Source organism: Melopsittacus undulatus, chromosome 13, assembly GCF_012275295.1.
Source record: "Melopsittacus undulatus isolate bMelUnd1 chromosome 13, bMelUnd1.mat.Z, whole genome shotgun sequence".
In the NCBI taxonomy this organism is placed as follows: Eukaryota; Metazoa; Chordata; class Aves; order Psittaciformes; family Psittaculidae; genus Melopsittacus; species Melopsittacus undulatus.
In genome coordinates this window covers 5,876,845-5,895,344 of record NC_047539.1, presented here as the reverse complement: position 1 = coordinate 5,895,344, position 18,500 = coordinate 5,876,845, and the positions used below count along the sequence as shown (strand labels likewise).

Below are 18,500 nucleotides of genomic sequence, written 5' to 3'. Positions count from 1 at the left end.
GCCCTCGGCTGCTCCCTTGTGTGCTGGGGCAGAGCGAGGCAGTGCCCGACACTCACTTCCAGGCAGTGATGCGCTGGGCTGGGTAAGAGGAGGATGCCCACATCCTGGAGCTCAGCTGAGGGGGTGAGCACACAGAAGCAGCCACACATCCCCATAGCCACCAGCCCATCCTGCTCCTCCTGGTGCTGCCATGCAGCTCCCATCCAGCCCATCGGATGCGCTGACCTTCAGCTTTGCAGAAGCAGAATTTCAGAGACCAGGGGAGCTGGGACAGGGGAAGCAGCTCCCCCAATGGGAACCAACAGCCTGTGTGCAGGAACCCACAGGAAATACCCTACCCCTGAGGCCAGAGCTGCGTCTGACCTCTGAGCACACAGCAACCTGCTGGCATGGCCACAGCCGCCTTCAGTGCTGCATCAACGAGCACTTCCCATCCTGGGGCAGAGAACCCCCAGCCACACTCAGCATCCCCTGTCCTGCTGCATCCCTGCGTGCTGGATGCTTCGGGAGGAGGAACACGGTGCTGATGCTGGAGGAAGGAGATGCAGAGCAGCAAGGATGTGCTTGCTACAGGAAACACTGCACTTACTCACCGGTCACATGAGGCTCTGCAGGGGGAAGGGTGAACCCCAAGGGCCAGGCAAGTTCCCATAAGGACACTTATGTTGTCAGCCTAAAAGCCCTCTGCTTTGACACCCGGTATGGGTCAGCCAGAGCCTGAGCCTGTGTGCTCAGGAGGTGACACTGCTGGGTTGGTGTTCAAGTGTTCAGGCTTGCCCCTTTTTACGTATGAATTTGACCCAAAATATGGCCATTTCCTGACCCCTGGGGCTTGGTGCTGCTGCTCAGGGCAGCTCTGCCCCGAAATGACCACATCTTCCCAGGGAAAGAGCTGGTTTGCAGCAGAGGTCGGTCCTTCCCAACAGGAGGAAGCAGCGAATCTGAGCACTGCACTGAGGCGCATGCAGGGGGGATGCTGGTGACTGGAGCACGCAGCTCCATCTCCAGCATGGAAGCTGCTCCTCCTTGCCCTCGAGCACCCAGCACACACACAGACACCTTCTTACCCCCTTGGTGCACTCCAGGACGTGTTGAGTGCTGAGTTAAGTGCCAATTGCTCTGCACGGACTTGCAGCAGGGCAGCTGCGGTGGCAGGGACGGGTTGGAGATGCTCATCCATGGCCCTTTCTGCTCCGAGCACCATTTAAGGGGGTTCGGCTGACAGGGACCCTGAAGAACCTCAGCTCCTCACAACCATCAGCAAGCGCACATGGCAGAGCAGAGGCAGGAGCCCAGGGTCGCAGATCTGCTCCACTACCACTCAATGGACACTTCCTGCCCATCCCCGAGTGCCAGGGTTTGGTACGAGCCCTGCCCTGGGCAGCTGGAGCCGGGTCAGGCACATCCCATTGTGCAGACCTGTGTCTGCAGAGCACTGCTCCTCCCTGCCCAGCCTCGGAGCAGGAACGAGCCCTGCTCTTGGCCCCAAACAGAAGCCCCCAGCATCTCTGCTGCTTCCCAGCCACCGAGGGAGCAGTGCCATGGGAGAGGGCAGCTCTGGGGGTGCAGAGCCTGCCAGGAGGTGCACACAGAGGCACCCACCCTGCTCAGAGCTGCAATGGGGCCACAGCTCCCCTCTTGCACAGTGCAAGTCTCCAATGCTGGAAAGCAGCTTCCCAGTCCCATTCAGGACAGCTTTGTGCTGCTGTTCACCTGCAACACCGAGCCTGGGCCATGGAGAAGCCCATGGAGAAGTCTTTCTCCCAATACCCAGCATCCCGGAGCTGCCTCAGGGCTGCCCGGCCTTGCAGAAGGATGGTTCCTGGAACAGGCAGTGTGTGACTCGGCCCTGAGTCACCCGCTCCCAGTGGCCCACACAGGGCAATGTGGGTGTGGAGCTGGCCTCATCCCACTGCCCAGCTCATGGCAGGATTCATCCTGCTCTGGAGCTCAGCAGCAGGCCAGGCCTATGAGCTACACCCAGCTCTGGGTCACCTCCTGCTCTGGACAAACTCAACAAGCAACCCTTCCCCCATGGACCATGGCAAGGGCTGGGCATGGCACTGTGTCCCCATCCCAGCACCCTCCTGCCAAGCAGGTCCAGCCACCCCATAGGCAACAGACTCCCTAAAACCTGAGCTGTTGAGGAACACATAAAGTTTAATGCCTCTTTTGGTCCTCTCTGGGCAGCCCTCAGGTCAGTGCCACCCTGCTGGCACCCCTCCTCTGATGGAGATGCCTTCATCCCCGTTACGCTCATCCTCAGCCTTCAAACGCTGCTCATCCCGGTTGGCGAGGGCTTGGATCCGGCCAGCATCCAAGGTCCCGGTGCTGAGTGTGGCTACATTCAACAGTTCTTCAACTGGCAGCTTTAGCTACTAGAGAAGGACATAAAGCTTGCCACTGAAGAACTGGTGCTGGTTAGCCAGGAGTGGGGCGCTGGGACAGCACCTGAGGAGGGAAGGCACATGGTTAGAGGCAGGATTGAACCGCACTGAGCACAGACATCACCCGCAGCAGCCACCTCATCCCTACCCCAGTGCTGAGCCCTCATCCGAGATCCCACAGGACAACCCCTTGGGCATCACAGGGGATGCAGAGGCAGCTCCAACCTCGACCTTGACTCTTCCCATCCCTCCCCTCTCCCAGTGCAGCCGGTGTGAGAGCCCCAACACTCGATCAGGCAGGGAAATCAAGGTCCTTTGTGCCAGGAAACAGGAGACAAGAGACCCTGCTCCGGCACAGGCCGCAGGTAGGGGTTATGGCATTCCCTGCCTGCTCACCTCGGGCATCCGAGCTGGCACGATCCCACCTGGCCGGGGGCCAGTCCCTGCCTGCCAGGGAACACACTTTGTCAGGCGCCGCTGCCAAGCCCCCGGCGGGGGAATTTCGGGAAGCGCAGCCCTATTCCATACCATTTTAATGGAGAACGAAGACACCAACCCCGGGGCTGGTGCCGGACCCTGCTGCTTCCCAATCCGCATGGAAAAACATCCCCTTTTCCCAACGTTTTTGGGATTGAGGTCCGGGAAACCCCGCAGCGTTCAGCCCCAATGGGGGCGGACGGGGACCCCCTCACTCTGCCGCTGCCCCACAGTATCCCCCCTATAGGCACTCAGCATCCCCAAGCCTGGGCAGGGTACGGCCGGGTCCCGGCGGGGCGGTTCGCGGTGCGGGGCCTGGTGGGAATGCCGAGCATTCCTGGCGTGCCGGGTACATCTGGTCCGGATTCCAGCGAGCGGGTCCCGGCCCTGCTCCACCCCCGCCGGGCCGTGAATCAGCACCCGCCGCTCAGACACCGGCCCCGCCGGCACCGGGGGCTCTGCAAGCACCGAGGGGGAGGTGGTGGTGGTGGGGGGGGGTGTTCTACCGGTAACAGCGCTCACCCCCGGCCCTCCTCGGTACCGACAGACCCCAGCAGCGCCGGGGAGCGCCCCGGGGGGAGCTCGCCCCGTTAACAGCACGCGTTGTACCCCACTGAGCGCCCCCCTCCCGGTGTAACCGGGTCACCCCCCCAGTGCCTCTCGGTAGAACCTACTCCCTCCCCCCCGGCAAACGGACCCCGCTCCCCCCGTTCCCCCCCCACCGGTAACCCTGGTCCCTGCAGTGCCCCCCGGGGCACCCCACGGCCCCCTCCGCTCCCTCCGCCCCCCGGGATGCTCGGGTCCGTGCCCAGGGCGGGGAGCGGCCGCGGGTCAAAGTCTGCCCAGCCCGGTCCCGGAGTGAAGGTCACCCCCGGCCCGGCCACCGCCCGACCCGGCCGGGGCGGCCCCGGCCCCAGCCTCGGCCCCGCCTGCCCCACCGGGACCCGGAACCGCGCCCCGGTCCCACTCCTCACCCCCACCCCCCTGCGCTCCACCGCTACCGGCAGCGAAGCCGCCCGGCGCAGGCGGCGCCCGGAGCGCTCCTTGAGGGTCCCGAACCGAGCCGGGCCGGGCCGGGCCCTGCCGCACCGCCCTGCCCCGGGGAAAGGTGACCTTCCCCGGCAGGACCGCGCCGGGGCTACCGGGACCCCCGACCCCCGCTGGGGGACGCGGCTGCCCTTAACGCTGGTCCCGGCACGGCTCGCACCGGACCGGACCTACCTGAGGGGCTCGGCCCGGTCCAGCGCCCGCTGGGCCCGGTCCGGACCAGCCCAGCCCGTCCCGGCGCCGGTGCCGCCGCCGGCGGCTCCCGTCTCTGATCAGCTGGCGGAGTCATGACGCAGCCACCCACCAGCCCCACCCCTGACCAATCACCGCCCCGCCCCAGCTTCGCTCCGCCCACCGCGGCGATTGATGTTCACTCCCACCAATAGAGGAGCAGCACGGCCGGCAGCTCAGCCAATGGAAAGGCAAAGGCAGCGCTTTGCCCCGCCCACCGCCATAAGGGGAACACCGGGCTCTCCCCCAGCCCGACCGGCGGTTGCCATGGAAACGGGCGCGCCCACCCCGTCGCGGGGCATGCAGGGAGATGTAGTGCGGCGCGGCGCTCCCGGCATGCCCCGCGCGCTGTGAGTTGGCATTTTCAAGGCGGGGGGGGGGAATGGCAGCTCTTAAAGAGCCCGACCCTCCCCAGCGGAGCGGGTCCCTGCCAGGGGCCCAGCGCTGCCCGAGGCCACCCCCCCCCTCCCCGGCCCCTTTCGGCCCTTCCATCTCCGGGGCCGGTGGCAGAGCCCCGAGTGCGAGAAGTTGCTAAGTCGGTAGCCAATCAGAAGTGACCACTTTCCGCATGCACCAATCGGAAGGCGCGGTGGGCGGGGCCGAGGGAACTCGGCTGACCCCGATGACTTGGCAGCGCCGAGCGATGACTGGACAACTTCTTTAAAGGGGCCGCGCCCTCCAAGCGTTGCCGGAGGGGGGGGAACGGGGATGGTACGATCCGATAACCGGGGCTCGGCCCCCGGGGCCGGTACCCACGGCGCTCCTGCCCCGAGCCCACCGGGCCAGGCTGGTCCGGGGATAGCGGGGGGGAATACGGCGACTGCGGTGCCCCTTTAAGGCTGTTTCCTGCCCTTCGCCCCAGTAACAGCTGATTGCCGCGGACAAGGGGCGGAGAGCCAATAAGCTGCTGCGACGTAGCACCCATGTGACTCCCACGCGCCGTGCGGTGCTGCCCAGCGGGAGCACCCGCAGCCCCGAGCCCTTAAAGGGGCCGCGCCGGGTCCGGGCGCAGGGGGGTGTGTGTAGGGGGTGACCGGACAGAGCCCATACCGGTACCCCCGGACCGCGGGGGCTGATGCACACGGTCGGGACCGGGTTTGCCGGGGGAGGGCGGGGAAGTGGCTGCAGGACCCGGCCGGGCTCTTAGAACCGGGACCGGGCAGTGCCCGGCCGCTCCGGCCCGCAGCCGCACGGGGAGGCTGTCGGGTGACAGCCGGGCCCCGCTCCCCATCACCGGCTCCACCGTGCACTCACCCTCCTGCCGGTGGGGTCCACCCCGAGCCAGCGAAGACCCCTTTAAGACCGGCTGCCCCGTCAGCGCGCCCGGCTCCAGCTGACAGCCGGGAGCGGCTTTGACGTCACCGTGACGTCAGGCAGCGCGTCACGGCCCGTGTCCCGTGTGTTCCCGCGGTCCCGGGCACATGGCGGCGCGCCGGCGGCGGCAGCAGCAGCATGTGACCGCTGTCACCTGACCAACATGGCCGGGCAGCGCGGATGAACGCGGAGCCGCCGCAGGTACCGGGGGCCCGGGGGGGGGGGGGGTGGGGGAACGGGGACCCCCCCGTGGGGTGCGGGGGTCCCCGGGGGCTGCTGGGGCTCGGCCCGGCTCTGGGCGCCCGCCCGCCGGGGGTAAAGGACCGGCGGGGATGGGGGTGTGGGCGGTGCTGATGGGTGCGCTCCTGTGTCACCCCAGGGGGTGTGGAGGGGCCACCGTGTGCCCCCCGCGGTGGGTCGGCATTGCAGAGGTGCCACAATAGCCTCCCGTTGGTCCCATCGTGTTCCACTCTATAGGGCCTATGGGGGTCCCATTGTGTACCCCACCACTCATAGGGCTGCAGAGGTGCTGTTGTGTCCCCCCATAGTTCTCATCATGTCCCATTCCCTGGCCCTGTGGGGGTCCCATTGTGTATCCCACCACTCATAGGGCTGCAGAGGTGCTGTTATGTCCCCCCAGAGTTCTCATCATGTCCCATTCCCTGGCCCTGTGTGGGTCCCATTGTGTACCCCACCAGCCCTAGGGCTGCAGAGGTGCTGTTATGCCTCCTCTCCCTGCCTCTGATGCTACAGAGTTCCTGTCCTGTTCCCCCTCCACTTGCCGTCTGGTCCTACTTCACTGCTATGGAAGTGCCATTGTGTCCCCCCACATTAGCCCTGGCCCTGTGGAGGTCCCATTGTGTCCCCTTCCCCAGCACTTGGGCTGTGCAGGTTGCATCGTGTCCCTTTCTCAGCTGCCATCATATCCCTTCCCTGGCCATGGAGCCATGGAGGTCCCACTGTCTGCCTCTATGGCTGCAGAAGTCCCACCATGTCCGCCCTCAAACCAGGGCTTGTCCCTTCTCAACCCCTACCCCCAATCCAGCATCTTTTAACCCAGTTCCTAAAACCAGCTCTATTTTTCCCCCAGGTGGCAATGGGGAAGTGAGACTCACTGCGTGCGGCTGGCTCTGCAGGAGCTGGGGAGGCCAAGGCCAGCGCCGCGCTCCTCCTCTCGCACCTTCCTGCATCCAGCATGGATGGCTTCCTCCGGAGCGTGGAGCAGGACCTGAACATCGACCGCCGGCAGCTGGCTGCTGCTCCGGACAGGACCCACGTTACCGCCTTCGTCCCGGTCAAATGGCTGGCAAGCCTCAAGGAACGCCGAGTGCTGCCCGGGCTGTGCCCGCGCCCGGAGGGGCTGAGCGAGGTGGAGGTGAGGACATTCCTGCAGCACTCTGTGCAGAAGCTGCCTGCAGGCTGGACCCGGCTCGAGATCCACGGCCTGCGGAAGGAGAGGCTGCGGTACCCGCTGCGGGTGCAGCCCCCCGGCTCGGAGCAGCGCGGCGGCACCACAGAGACCCTGCACGGCTTCATGCAGAGTGTGGCCTCGCAGAACTACCGCAACCTGTGGTGCCGGGCCCACCGCCGCCACGTGCGGCCGTACCGGCACACGGAGGCACCGCACGCTGTGCCGGCGCTGGGCGCGCTGCGGGCGGCCCTGCACAAGGCTTACGGCTGCCCCGTGCTGCAGGTGGGCAAGGCTGCACATGGCGCTTCCCCAGCCAAGGAGAGCCTGGTGGCCGGCAAGGCTTGTCCCAATGTGCTGCAGGCTGAAGCTGTGCTCGAGTCGGCTGATATGGTGTATATCATCTACCCCTATGTGCAGTACTGTTTGCATGATATCGTGACTTTCAGCCCGGCCAAGCTCACCAACAGCCACGCTAAAATCCTCTTCCTCCTGTTCCACGTGCTGCAGGCCATGAAGGCTTGTCACCAAGCGGGTCTGGCTTGTGGTGCCTTTTCCCTGCGGGATGTGGCTGTGGATGAGAAGCTGTGCAGCCGGCTCCGGGTGAACTTCAGGGAGTACGAGGGACCGGAGAAGGAGGAAGTGACTGTGGAAGCTGGTCTGGAAGGAACGAGTGAGCAAAGCAGTGCTGGTGTGCGAGGGCAGGAGGGGAGGTGTGCTGCCTGCCAGAAGGACCTCAGAGACCTGGTGCTGCAGTGGGTGCACGGGCAGGTCAGCAACTTTGACTACCTAATGCGTCTGAACAGCTTGGCTGGAAGGAGAATGGGAGACCCCAATTATCACCCGGTTCTTCCATGGGTTGTGGATTTCACTACCAAAAACGGGAAGTTCAGGGACCTACGGAAATCCAAGTTCCGCCTCAACAAGGGGGACAAGCAGCTGGACTTCACTTATGAGATGACCAAGCAGGCGTTTGTTGCTGGTGGCTCAAGTGGGGAGCAGCTCCATGTCCCCCATCACATCTCCGATGTCCTTTCGGATATCACCTACTACGTGTACACGGCTCGGAGGACACCCAAGGCAGTGCTGTGCTGCCATGTAAGGTCCCAGTGGGAGCCCAATGAGTATCCAGCCAGCATGGAGCGCATGCAGAGCTGGACACCGGATGAGTGCATCCCAGAGTTTTATACTGACCCTTCCATCTTCCGATCCATCCATCCGGATATGCCCGACCTGGACGTGCCCTCTTGGTGCAGCTCCTATGAGGAGTTCATTGAAGTCCACCGCATGCTGCTGGAGAGCAGGGAGGTGTCTCAGGACCTCCACCATTGGATTGACCTCACTTTTGGGTACAAGCTGCTGGGGAAGGATGCTGTCAAGGAGAAGAACGTCTGCCTCCACCTAGTAGACAACCACACGCATCTGACCACGTATGGGGTCGTGCAGCTCTTTGACCAGCCACATCCCAGGCGCATGGTGGGACCTGCCTATACACCAGCTGAAGCTCCAGCCATTGCCCGGCCTCTTGTCCAGAACATCCGTGAGGCCGTGTTTATGGAGGATCTCCAAGTGACGGATGCAGTCAATGGGCTGGTCCTGGAGGCTACTCCCAGTGAAACCAGCTGGTCTGGGGAGAAATCCATGGCTGGTGAGGATGATTTAGAGCAAGGTACTGAAGCTTTGGATTCAATTCCTGCCACCAGCAGAGCTGCTGATCAGCCCTGTGCCACGGTGCCACCAGCACAGCCCTCCACCCTCCCTGCTTATGCCACCGAAGGCAAAACCTCAGGGGTCCGACCTCTCCGCCGGAGCAAGGCAGGTGCTGTGGATCAGGCTGACATGAAGATCACGCTTCCCGAAGGCTTCAATCCGCTCCAGGCCCTGGAAGAACTGGAGAAACTGGACAATTTCTTGGTCAAAGGCTTAAGCAGTGAGATGCAGCTGATGGAGCAGCCATGGGAAGAGCCCCCCCTGGGTATCTCGGACCTCTTCCAGAGGGATATGCAAGCTTTGGGCATCCTGGTAGCTGAGATTATATTTGCACCCAGGATTCGTCCTTCGAAGCCGGACGCATCCCTGTTGGAGCGGTTCCTGTTGGTGCGTAACCTGTGTCGCTATTATCCCAAGGAGATCCCGGCCCCACTGCAGCACGTACTGCATGTCCTGCTGCAGCTGAACGTGCCGGTGGAGAAGCTGCTGAAGCCCAGGCTGGGCAAGGGCACGGTGCTGTTGTTTGAATACAAACCCATCTCCCAGGGCCTCCCTCCGCCCTGCCCCACGCAGCTCCTCAGCCCCTTCAGTTCTATTGTCCCCTTCCCCACGTACTTCCCAGCCCTGCACAAGTTCATTTTCACCTATCAGGCGAAGAAGATAGAGGATGAAGGCCAAGGCCGGGAGCTTGTGTTCCAGCTGTGGCAGCAGCTGGAAGGGATCCTTTCTGAAATCACTCCTGAAGGCTTGGAGATCCTCCTGCCCTTCATATTATCACTGATGTCCGAGGAGAACACAGCTATCTACGCAGCATGGTACCTCTTTGAACCCATAGCTAAATCCCTCGGCCCAAAGAATGCCAATAAATACCTGCTCAAACCATTGATTGGAGCGTATGAAAGCCCTTGCTATCGCCACGGCAGGTTCTACCTCTACACAGACTGCTTTGTGGCCCAGCTGATCGTGCGTCTGGGGCTGCCATCCTTCCTCCTCAACCTGCTCCCACACATCCTGCAGATTCTCGTCGGCATCGAGGGCTCACGGGAGGAGAGCAAATCCCTCCTTGGGGCAGCTGAAGATGATGAAAGCGGAGGGGAAAGCCCCGTGTCGTGTGTGTTTGGGGAGGAGATCAAAATGGATGTGGAGCACAGCTCGGCTGCGCTCGACCTCCTCGACTACACCTCGGGTGTCAGCTTCCATGACCAAGCCTACCCACCTGAGAGCGAGGACTTCCAGAGTGGTCTCTATGTAGGGGACTCCCTGCAGCCTCAGGAGCAGGAATCGCTCAGCCTCGGGCGGCTGAGTGACAAGAGCAGTGCCAGTGAGGTGTCCCTGGGAGAGGACAGGCCTGCGGATGGCGATTCCCAGAAGGACAAGAGCAGCTTGAAGTCAGTGGACAGCAGCCAGGACCTGAAACAGAGCGAGGAGTCAGAGGAGGAGGAAGAGGAGCGCGATGAAGAGGAGCAGGATGACTCTGCAGTGGAGGCAGAGCTGACGGTGGCTGTGGATGCTGGTGCCTCTGTCGATGTCACCCTGGCTGATGACAGCAGCGAGCCAGAGGATGCAGAGGGAGAGGAGCTGCCGGATCACTCTGATGATAAAGAGCAGACGATGCTCCTGGGTAAGACCCTGCTGGCATTGAGCCTTTCTGTAGAGCAGGGAGTGGGAGAAGGGGAAGAAGTGGGTCCAGGTTTTGGGGTGTATGGGGCCAGCGATGACAGCAGTGTAAAAGGCAAGGTGTGCACTGAATTGCGTGCCTCTGAGAGCTGGGGAGCTGCCTGCAGAGCAGGCAGGCTCTGGGCAGCATCACAGCAATAGCTTTGTCCTTGGGGCTGTTTGTGTGTTGCAGACACAGCCTGTAAGATGGTGAGGTGGCTCTCGGCCAAGCTGGGCCCTACTGTCACGTCCCGCTTCATCGCCAGGAACCTGCTCCGCCTGCTCACATCCTGCTATGTTGGTAATATCTGCTCCTTGGACCCCTGGGGTGGGCTGTGCCCCAAACCAGCCTCCGGGGTGCCTTGGGGGTGCCTTGGGGGTATCCTGCTGCTTCAGCTCATGGTGTTGTCTCTGGGCAGGCCCTACCAGGCAGCAGTTTGTACCAAGCAGCGATGAGAACAGTCCCCTGAGCACAGGAAATATCTATCAGAAGAGGCCAGTGCTGGGAGATCAAGTGTCCAAGCCAGTGCTGGCCTGTCTCCTGCATGTGGCTTACCTGTATGGAGAGCCTGTCCTCACCTATCAGTACCTGCCCTACATCAGCTACCTGGTTAGTATTGTCCTTCTTCCTCTTCTCCCATGTGTTGGGGTGGGAGCTGTATCTGAGCACAGAGGGGGGATGCACAGAAGATCATCCAGCTTCATCAGGAGCCTCCTGCCTATATACTTGTGCTTGGAGAAGCTTCACCTTGGGTAGCACGGGCTGAGCAGATCTGGATGTGTTGGGTGAGAAGGGCTGTGCCGATGCAGCTGGAAGAGGCACATTCATTCCAGTGAAGCTCTTCAGCAAGCCATGGATCTACACCAGGCTGCTGGAGCCCTTCCTTCCCCATTGCATCCCTGGGAGGCTTTCCCTATCACACTGGCAAGCAGCGTGAACCCAGAGAGAAAGGTTTCCTTTTGCTTCACTGGGTGAGCGTTGCCACCAACAGAGCTGGCATGAGGGTGGGTTGGTGATAACAGGCTGCAGGAGCAGCTTGGGCTGCTGGGGGATTGCTGGAGTGAGTGCTTTGCAGGTCTGTATGGGTAGATAGGGGATGAGAGGCTAAAGGAGGGGTTTCAACTGGATAAGAAATACTGGCAAGGCTTTTCAGCTTGAACTTCAGAGCTGACAGCAAGGAGAAAATGGGTGTAGTGCAGCTGGCTGAAACCCCCCCATTTGTCATCAGAACCTCCCCAGGTGTGAATGGTTTTAACAGGGTTATTTGTCACATCGCTTCCTTTTTAGTGGTTCTGAACACTTTGGTTGTGGATTCTTGTTTTAATGGAAACCTGATCATTTAAACAGAGACACAAAGAGGCCACAGCTGCTCTTTTAAAGGAAACAAAAGGCATTGTCAGTTTTTCCAGTGTTAAAAGGGAGATATTTTTTCAGGGGCAAAAATCCCATTTTTCAGCAAAATCATTCTCCACCCAGTTGCAATCACAGCTCCAGCTGTGCTGCTTTGCTTTACTGGACTCATTCCTTGGGGGCACTGGGGGGATGAATACCCCTGTGGACAGCATTTGGCAACCTGATATTAAAGCAATGAAGCAGAAGGGTCACGAATAGGATACGAATCCTTCTTGCAGGATTTGGCAGAGCGGGTATTTTGGGAGAGGAAGAGCCTCTGTGATGAGCTGGAAGATGGCAGGTGTACAAGAAACAGAGTGGAAACTGGGATGTGTTTGTGGGTTCTGTCCTTGGCTCTCTCTGTTCTTGGGTGTTTGATTTGTCTGGGAGTTAGGAAATAGGACAATCCAGAAAGGAATCTCTTCGTGTTGCTGCTGATGCTGTTAACTCTCTGGCATTGCTGTAGCCAGCATCCATGTGGTGTCAGCAGAACCAGGCTGTGCTCTTCTGCCTCATGAAACAATCAGCAGATGCATTCCTAGATGTTAGCAGCAGGTTTGCCCATGATTTGTGCTTGGATATTTCATGCAAGGGCTGTTCCTCTGCAGTCTGCGCACCCAGGCTCAATGTGGTGTGGGGTGAAGACACTGGTTCTTGCTCTAAGTCGCATGTATGACGAAGGTTTCTCCTCTTCATATGCTGGCAAACACTACCCAGACTGGTGATGGTCTGGGGTTGTCTCTTTGCCCGCTGAGTTTCCCATCTATGGGAGCATCCTGCAGGGAGATGCTCTCCAGAGGATACCCGTGTGCCCCATTCTCTTTAGGCTCATCTTGTGCTGACATCCACGAGTCAGTTTTCAGGCTCATCCCTTGAGGCTGAGACTCAGTGCTCAGATTCCTCTTCCGTTTCAGGCTGAGCTTGGGTGATGCTGGGATGTGTCCTGCTTGGACAAGTGGTGTCCCTGGCCCTCAGTGACTCCCTTTGCAGGTCGCTCCCGGCAGTGGCTCCGGTGGTGGCCGGCTGAACAGTCGGAAGGAGGCCGGGCTGTTGGCTGCTGTGACACTGACACAGAAGATCGTGGTGTGTCTCTCGGACACCACACTGATGGACATTCTCCCCAAGATCAGCCAGGAGGTGCTGCTCCCGGTGCTGGGCTTCCTCACATCAGCAGCCATCGGGTGAGTGCTGCTGTGCCTTTGGCACAACTCAAAACCAGGGATGTGGAGATAGTTCTGTGAGGGTCTTTATGCTCCTGGGGTGGTGGGGCTGCTCCTGCCCTGATGTGCACCTTGCATGCACATAGAGCTTGTGCTGCTCGAGACAGGGCAGGAAGCATGGAGTAGAGAAGGGGAAAAAGGGATACAGAAGGGCAGGCTGGTAATGGATGTCCTCTCCAGTTTCCCCAGTGGTGCCCAGGCCCGTATTGTGCTGTGTGTTAAGACCATCAGCCTGATTGCCCTGATCTGCCTGCGGATTGGGCAGGAGATGGTGCAGCAGCATTTGAGTGACACAGTGAGGAACTTCTTTGAGGCCTTCTCGCTGCTGCAGGAGCTGCAGGAGCAGGTCAGTGATGGGGGAGAGGTCCTCAGCCATCCCCCTGTACCCAGGTGCAGGAATGTGATGGGAATACCTGCACGCACCAGTAGTGGTGTCAGTAGCATGTAACTGTGCTTGTGTAATTACATGGTGAGAACATCTCATCTTGGGTGTCTTCTCTTGTCCAGAGGACGGAGTCACTGAGCAGCTGTGAGGTGCCAGTGATGGAGGTGCCCCTTTTGGATGGGAAGCTGCTGGATCCAGCCGTGCTGATGGAGTTACAGAAGGTGTTTAACCCTGAGATGGCCTACATCACCTACATCCCTTTCTCTTGCTTGCTAGGTATGGCTTGGCCACCATCTCCTAGGATCTGTGCTTGTCGGTTTGGGAGCCCACTTCAGGCTGCTTTAGCTGGGAGCAGCATGTGGCTGGCTTGTGGGGGACGCTGTGTTCACAGCCCTGTGCTGGCTCTTGTTCTGCTGGTGGTGGTGCTGGGTGGTGGTGGGGATATTCCTTCCCTTGAAGCCACGTTCTCCCCCTTCAGGTGATGTTATCCGCACGGTTGTGCCCAACCACTCGCTGGTTGAGAAGCTGGCCAGCCTCTACCTGGAGAACGTGAACCCCAAGAGCCTGCAGGTTGTCAGCCTGGAGCAGACACCCAGCGTGGTGGGCTTAGACCAAGATGCACGAGGAACCGAGCCCTTCTCTAGCCACCATGAGGACACTCACTCTGGTACCTTTGGGAGCGTGCTGGTGGGGAACCGCATCCAGGTCCCCGTGGACACACAGCGCGAGGGTCTGGATTTACTTCACCTCAGTGCTGGCACTGATGGCTTCATCCCCAGCTTATCCAGCGAGGAGAACACCCTGAAGCACGACCTTCCTCGCAGCACCCACATGCTGTGTGGGAACTGGCTGGCCTACTGGCAGTATGAGATTGGGGTGAGCCAACACGACCCCCGTTTCCACTTCCACCAGATCAAGCTGCAGAGTTTCTCAGGGCATTCGGGGGCCATCAAGTGCGTGGCACCGCTCAGCAGTGAGGACTTCTTCCTTAGTGGCAGCAAGGACAAAACCGTCCGCCTCTGGCCCTTGTACAACTATGGGGATGGCACGAGCGAGGTGCCAGCACGGTTCACGTATGCTGAGCACAAGAAGTCTGTTTTCTATGTGAGCCAGCTGGAGGCATCACAGCACGTGGTGAGCTGCGATGGGACCGTGCACATCTGGGACCAGTTCACAGGTAAGAGGGGAAAAGGTGAGGGTTGGTTGGAGTGAACTGGTCCAAACCTTGAAGGCAGAGGGGCTATGTTGAGAATTGATGGTTCCTGTGCAGAACTGGAGATTTGCTGTGTACCTGCTCCCTCCATCTGCTGCCATAATGTCTCTGTCGTGTTTCCACAGGGAAACTTCTCCGGACTTTTGATGAATTGGACAGCAAAGTGCCCATCACGGCTGTGACCACCATGCCACCTCCCTACCACAGCATTTCTGTGGCCAGTGCAGACTCTGTGCTGAGGTTCATTGACCACAGGAAGCCGGGATTACAGGTAGGGAATCCAGCACTGTGCGATCCACCCTCCTCCATCCGTGTGCTTAACGACAGGATCACGCCCGGCTCAAAGCCAGCTGTGATGGTTCCATGATCCCAAGGTCCCTTGTCCCCTAAATGCCAGATCCCCCCTGGTTTTTGTCCCCCAGTAGCTGGACTTTCTCTTGCAGCACGAGTTTCGCCTGGCCAGTGGGGTGAGCGCCGGGCTCATCCGCTGCTTGGCCATCAGTCCCAATGGGCGCAGCGTTATGGCTGGCTTCTCCTCTGGCTTCATTGTGCTGCTGGACACCAGGACAGGACTCATCATGCGGGGCTGGCCTGCCCACGAAGGGGACATCCTGCAGATCAAGGTGAGAGCAGCGATCAGGGGCTGCTCTGTGGTCCTTATTGGGGTTGTGCAGAGCATCCTCGAGGCATGTGCTGCTTGGCAGGGCTGGTCTGCTCCATCCTCTGGGTGTTCCTCCATCAGTGCTGTGTGCTTAAGAGGGCTGCTTAAGCTCTTCTCCCCTGTACTTAATGCTATGAGCAGCTTACTCTTGTTCCAGCCTGCGCTGAACAGAGATCAGCCCTCCCAGGTGTGTGCAGCAGGGGCAGAGAGGAGCCACATCTCCTGTGAAGAAGCAGATGTGTTGCTTCCTCCGCAGGGCTCTCGGCTCCCCTGGGAGAGTGTCACTCTAATGAATAACTCTTGTCCATATTTACCCACCCTCAGGGAGCAGGGCCGGGGCTCCCGTGTCCTCGACCCAAGCGCAGGTTAAACAAAGTTCAGCCGTGTGGGTTGTTTACCCTCTCACTAGCTCATAAGCAGCTCCAGGCTTCTCCTGCCCTCAGCAGTGCTCTGTGCTATGAGACAGGCTCCCAATTCCTTTTCCTGAGAAGGAAAATCATTTGGCAGGTTTAATGGAGAGGGAGACTGTATCATAATCTCTGTACAGATGATGAATTAGTTGTGTTGGGTATCACTGTGTTGTTAAGAGGCACAGCCTGTCTCTGGAGGATAGCACTAGAGGAGGTTGCCAGCTATCAGGCAGTCCTGTAGCTTGCAGTGTCCACCTGGATGCTTTGTTTATACTGCTCTGTACCATCAGTTGCTTGGAAATGGCTGGGACTTTCCCAAGGGATTACACTGTGACTGTTGGATTATTGGCAGCTAACCTCATTTGCAGGTTAAGATACAGACTGTGATACAGGCTGGGAGCTTTTACTGCACCACTTGGCTCACTGGCCTTTCCTGTTCTGCAGGCTGCAGAGGGCAATGTGCTCATCAGCTCCTCCTCGGACCATTCCCTGACTGTGTGGAAGGAGCTGGAGCAGAAACCTTTGCACCACTACAAATCTGCATCTGAACCCATCCACGCGTTTGACCTCTATGGCAACGAGGTTGTCGCAGGCACTGTGGCCAACAAGATCGGTGTCTACTCCATGCTGGAGTCCTCAGCGCTGCCCATCAGCACCACCAAGCTGAGCTCTGAGAACTTTCGGGGGACCCTGACCAGCCTGGCAGTGCTGCCCACGAAATGCCACCTCTTGCTGGGCTCAGACAATGGCATCATACGCCTCCTGGCATAGCTGTCCCCAGCCTGGGAGCTTGCCCCACAGCGCTGGTGGCAGAGCTGAAAGCCAGTGGTGTTCCTTAGGGAGGAGGCAGGGGGAGGTGTGCTGTTAGTGGTAAAGCATCTCTAACCTCTTATCTCTATGAATCAAAAAAGCCATAACTGAGAAACCTCCACTGCTGCTGGGAGAGATACTGGGCGTTGTAGGTCACTGTCACCCCTGCAGAGAGGCCTGGAGCTTTCCATACCATGTGTGCCTGATCCCCAGGGGACTGTGAGCTGCCCTCCAGAGTAATATGGACCACAGCTTTCCCCCTCCCTTTAAGAAGGGGTAAGAGGTGCCCCTTGACAAGAATACACCAGTATAGCTACTGCCATCTGCACTTACCCTTCACTTCCACTCCTGAACCACTGAACACTCCTATTAGGATAGCATAAGCTGGGCCTGGGAACTGCTGCCTTCAGGGCTGTGTGGTGCTGGGCATCTCCTCCTCCTGTGGTCTGTGTGTGAAGCCCAGACATGCACTCTGTTAACTTTATGTTCTGCCAGCTGAGTTGGAGCCTGTATGGGAGGAGGAGAGGTTAACAAGAGCCCTTCTGCTGCCATACTGGCTCCAGGGCAAGTACTGGAATGGAAATCAGCCAAGGCACAAAGCCTGTCTGCTTTGCCATTTCATTTAGGAACGGGCTGCTGCAGAGGGATGGGTTGGGATTGGAACATGACCCTCTAGGGAGGCCAGAACTACATGTTTCCATGAGGATTTTGCTGTCTGGAGCTGTAGGGTAGGGATGGCCTCTTTGGTGGTTCCTGCCCCAGGAATGCTGCATCCCATGGTTGTGTGAGGGGTGAGGAATGCCCTGTGTGCCACAGACTGGTAGGGCTTCTCCTTTGTGCTGGTCAGACTCCTGGGAAGACAGGACAGCAGAAAGGTGCTCAGTTTTGTCTCCTGGTGCCCTTACAGCATGAAAACCAGGAGGCAGGATCCAGCATGGTCTCATTCTGACCTTCCCTTTGGGACAGCACCCTCTGTTCCCACTCCAAAAGCAAGGGGAATGCTCTTTGACCCAGCTGTAGGAGCAGTTGCCTCACTTCTATTGCAACCCTTTTCCCATCCATCCTTCAGCCTAATCAGAGCCAGTATTAGGGAGTGGGATGCTCTTACCTTGGGCAGAGGAGGAGCCTGCTGTGGGTTGTCCTGGGAGGAGAAAGGGCTTTTGCCCAGCTGCTGGTTCCTGTCAGGAGCCTGCTGTTGGGAAGGCTGCCTTCTGCTTCCAGGCAAGGTGGGGAGGTGAGCGGTTGGCCCTTGCTATCCTTCCCTACCCAAGGGGAGCTCTCAGTCCCATGTTGCCTATTAACCATTTGCAATAGATGTAAATACTTCTAATAAACTCTTTGAAAGAGATGCAGAGGTGAGTGTGTGGGGCAGCTCTGTGCTGGAGGGGCCCAGGTGTGGGGCAGGGCTGGCTGCAGGTCTCTGCTTTGGCAGCCAAAGCTCCAACTCTGTGTTCAGGCACCTGCTGTGTTCCTGGGTGAGCGGGAGGAGGGATGCTGTGAGGATGCCCTGGATGTAAGGTAGGACCTTGCTGCACAGGCACTTGGATCTGCTTTCCAAGGGGAAGTAGCTCCCCAAGTTGCAGCAGTTTCTGGTTGCAGAGCTCAAACCTGCCTCCCTCCCAGTGTCTGGGGTGTTTGGGAATCAAAAGCTGCTGCAATCCCATTAGGGTTCCCTACTGCTCCTTAGTGACTCCTCTGACACTGAGGACATGGGCAGAGCCGGGAAGGGTCACGGTGGCTTCCGCATATCCACTGGAGTTCTGCCCATTCCCAAGGCCCTTCCTCCATGTGTGTGCTGTGGAGCCCTGGGGCTGTGCCCCAGGGGAGGTACCAGCTGCTCTTGGCTCAGCTCATCCTGAGCATCACCACCTCCTGCTCTGGTACATGGCCACAGGGCCTTGGGCATCAGCCATCTGCTAAAACTGGTGCAGCAGCAGCAGCTGTGATACAGAGAGTAAATATCTGGGGGGTTCTGGTTCCAAAAGCAGAGCACCCTGTGGCAATAAATACAAAGCCCTACCTTTTCACTAAAGGTTATGAATAAAAGAGCATATTCCCAGCACAGGGAGTATATGGAAAGTGGACAACTGACTTCACGTGTTACTTCTGCTGAGGGGACTCTGGAGCTGGTCAATTCTGTGTTAAGAGTCTTAAGCAGCCCAAAGTATCTCCCATCTC

The 18,500-nt window shown here is 59.3% G+C and overlaps 1 protein-coding gene and 1 long non-coding RNA gene across 2 annotated transcripts; one reads left to right on the top strand and one right to left on the bottom strand.

Moving 5' to 3' along the window:
- Window positions 1-2,140: 2,140 nt before the first annotated feature.
- On the bottom strand, window positions 2,141-4,188 carry LOC117436876 (uncharacterized). The gene is made up of 2 exons (XR_004550211.1): window positions 4,086-4,188; window positions 2,141-2,451 (listed from the first exon to the last, which is right to left on the bottom strand). It is a non-coding gene; the product is annotated as an uncharacterized lncRNA (long non-coding RNA).
- Window positions 4,189-5,278: 1,090 nt separating this feature from the next.
- Window positions 5,279-17,664, top strand: WDR81 (WD repeat domain 81). The gene is made up of 11 exons (XM_034068747.1): window positions 5,279-5,657; window positions 6,547-10,195; window positions 10,424-10,531; window positions 10,650-10,840; window positions 12,614-12,804; window positions 13,024-13,189; window positions 13,351-13,504; window positions 13,707-14,405; window positions 14,567-14,712; window positions 14,885-15,064; window positions 15,957-17,664. The coding sequence occupies exons 2-11, from the start codon at window positions 6,652-6,654 to the stop codon at window positions 16,281-16,283; spliced, it is 5,706 nt and encodes a 1,901-aa protein (XP_033924638.1). The 5' UTR covers window positions 5,279-5,657; window positions 6,547-6,651; the 3' UTR covers window positions 16,284-17,664.
- The last annotated feature ends 836 nt before the right edge of the window (window positions 17,665-18,500 follow it).

Excerpts from the sequence above, each read along its gene's own strand:
- WDR81 (XM_034068747.1), top strand. The coding sequence starts at position 6,652 with ATGGATGGCTTCCTCCGGAGCGTGGAGCAGGACCTGAACATCGACCGC. Across the intron at positions 14,713-14,884 it reads ACAGGAAGCCGGGATTACAG|CACGAGTTTCGCCTGGCCAG; the intron begins GTAGGGAATCCA and ends TTTCTCTTGCAG. Across the intron at positions 15,065-15,956 it reads GGGACATCCTGCAGATCAAG|GCTGCAGAGGGCAATGTGCT; the intron begins GTGAGAGCAGCG and ends CCTGTTCTGCAG.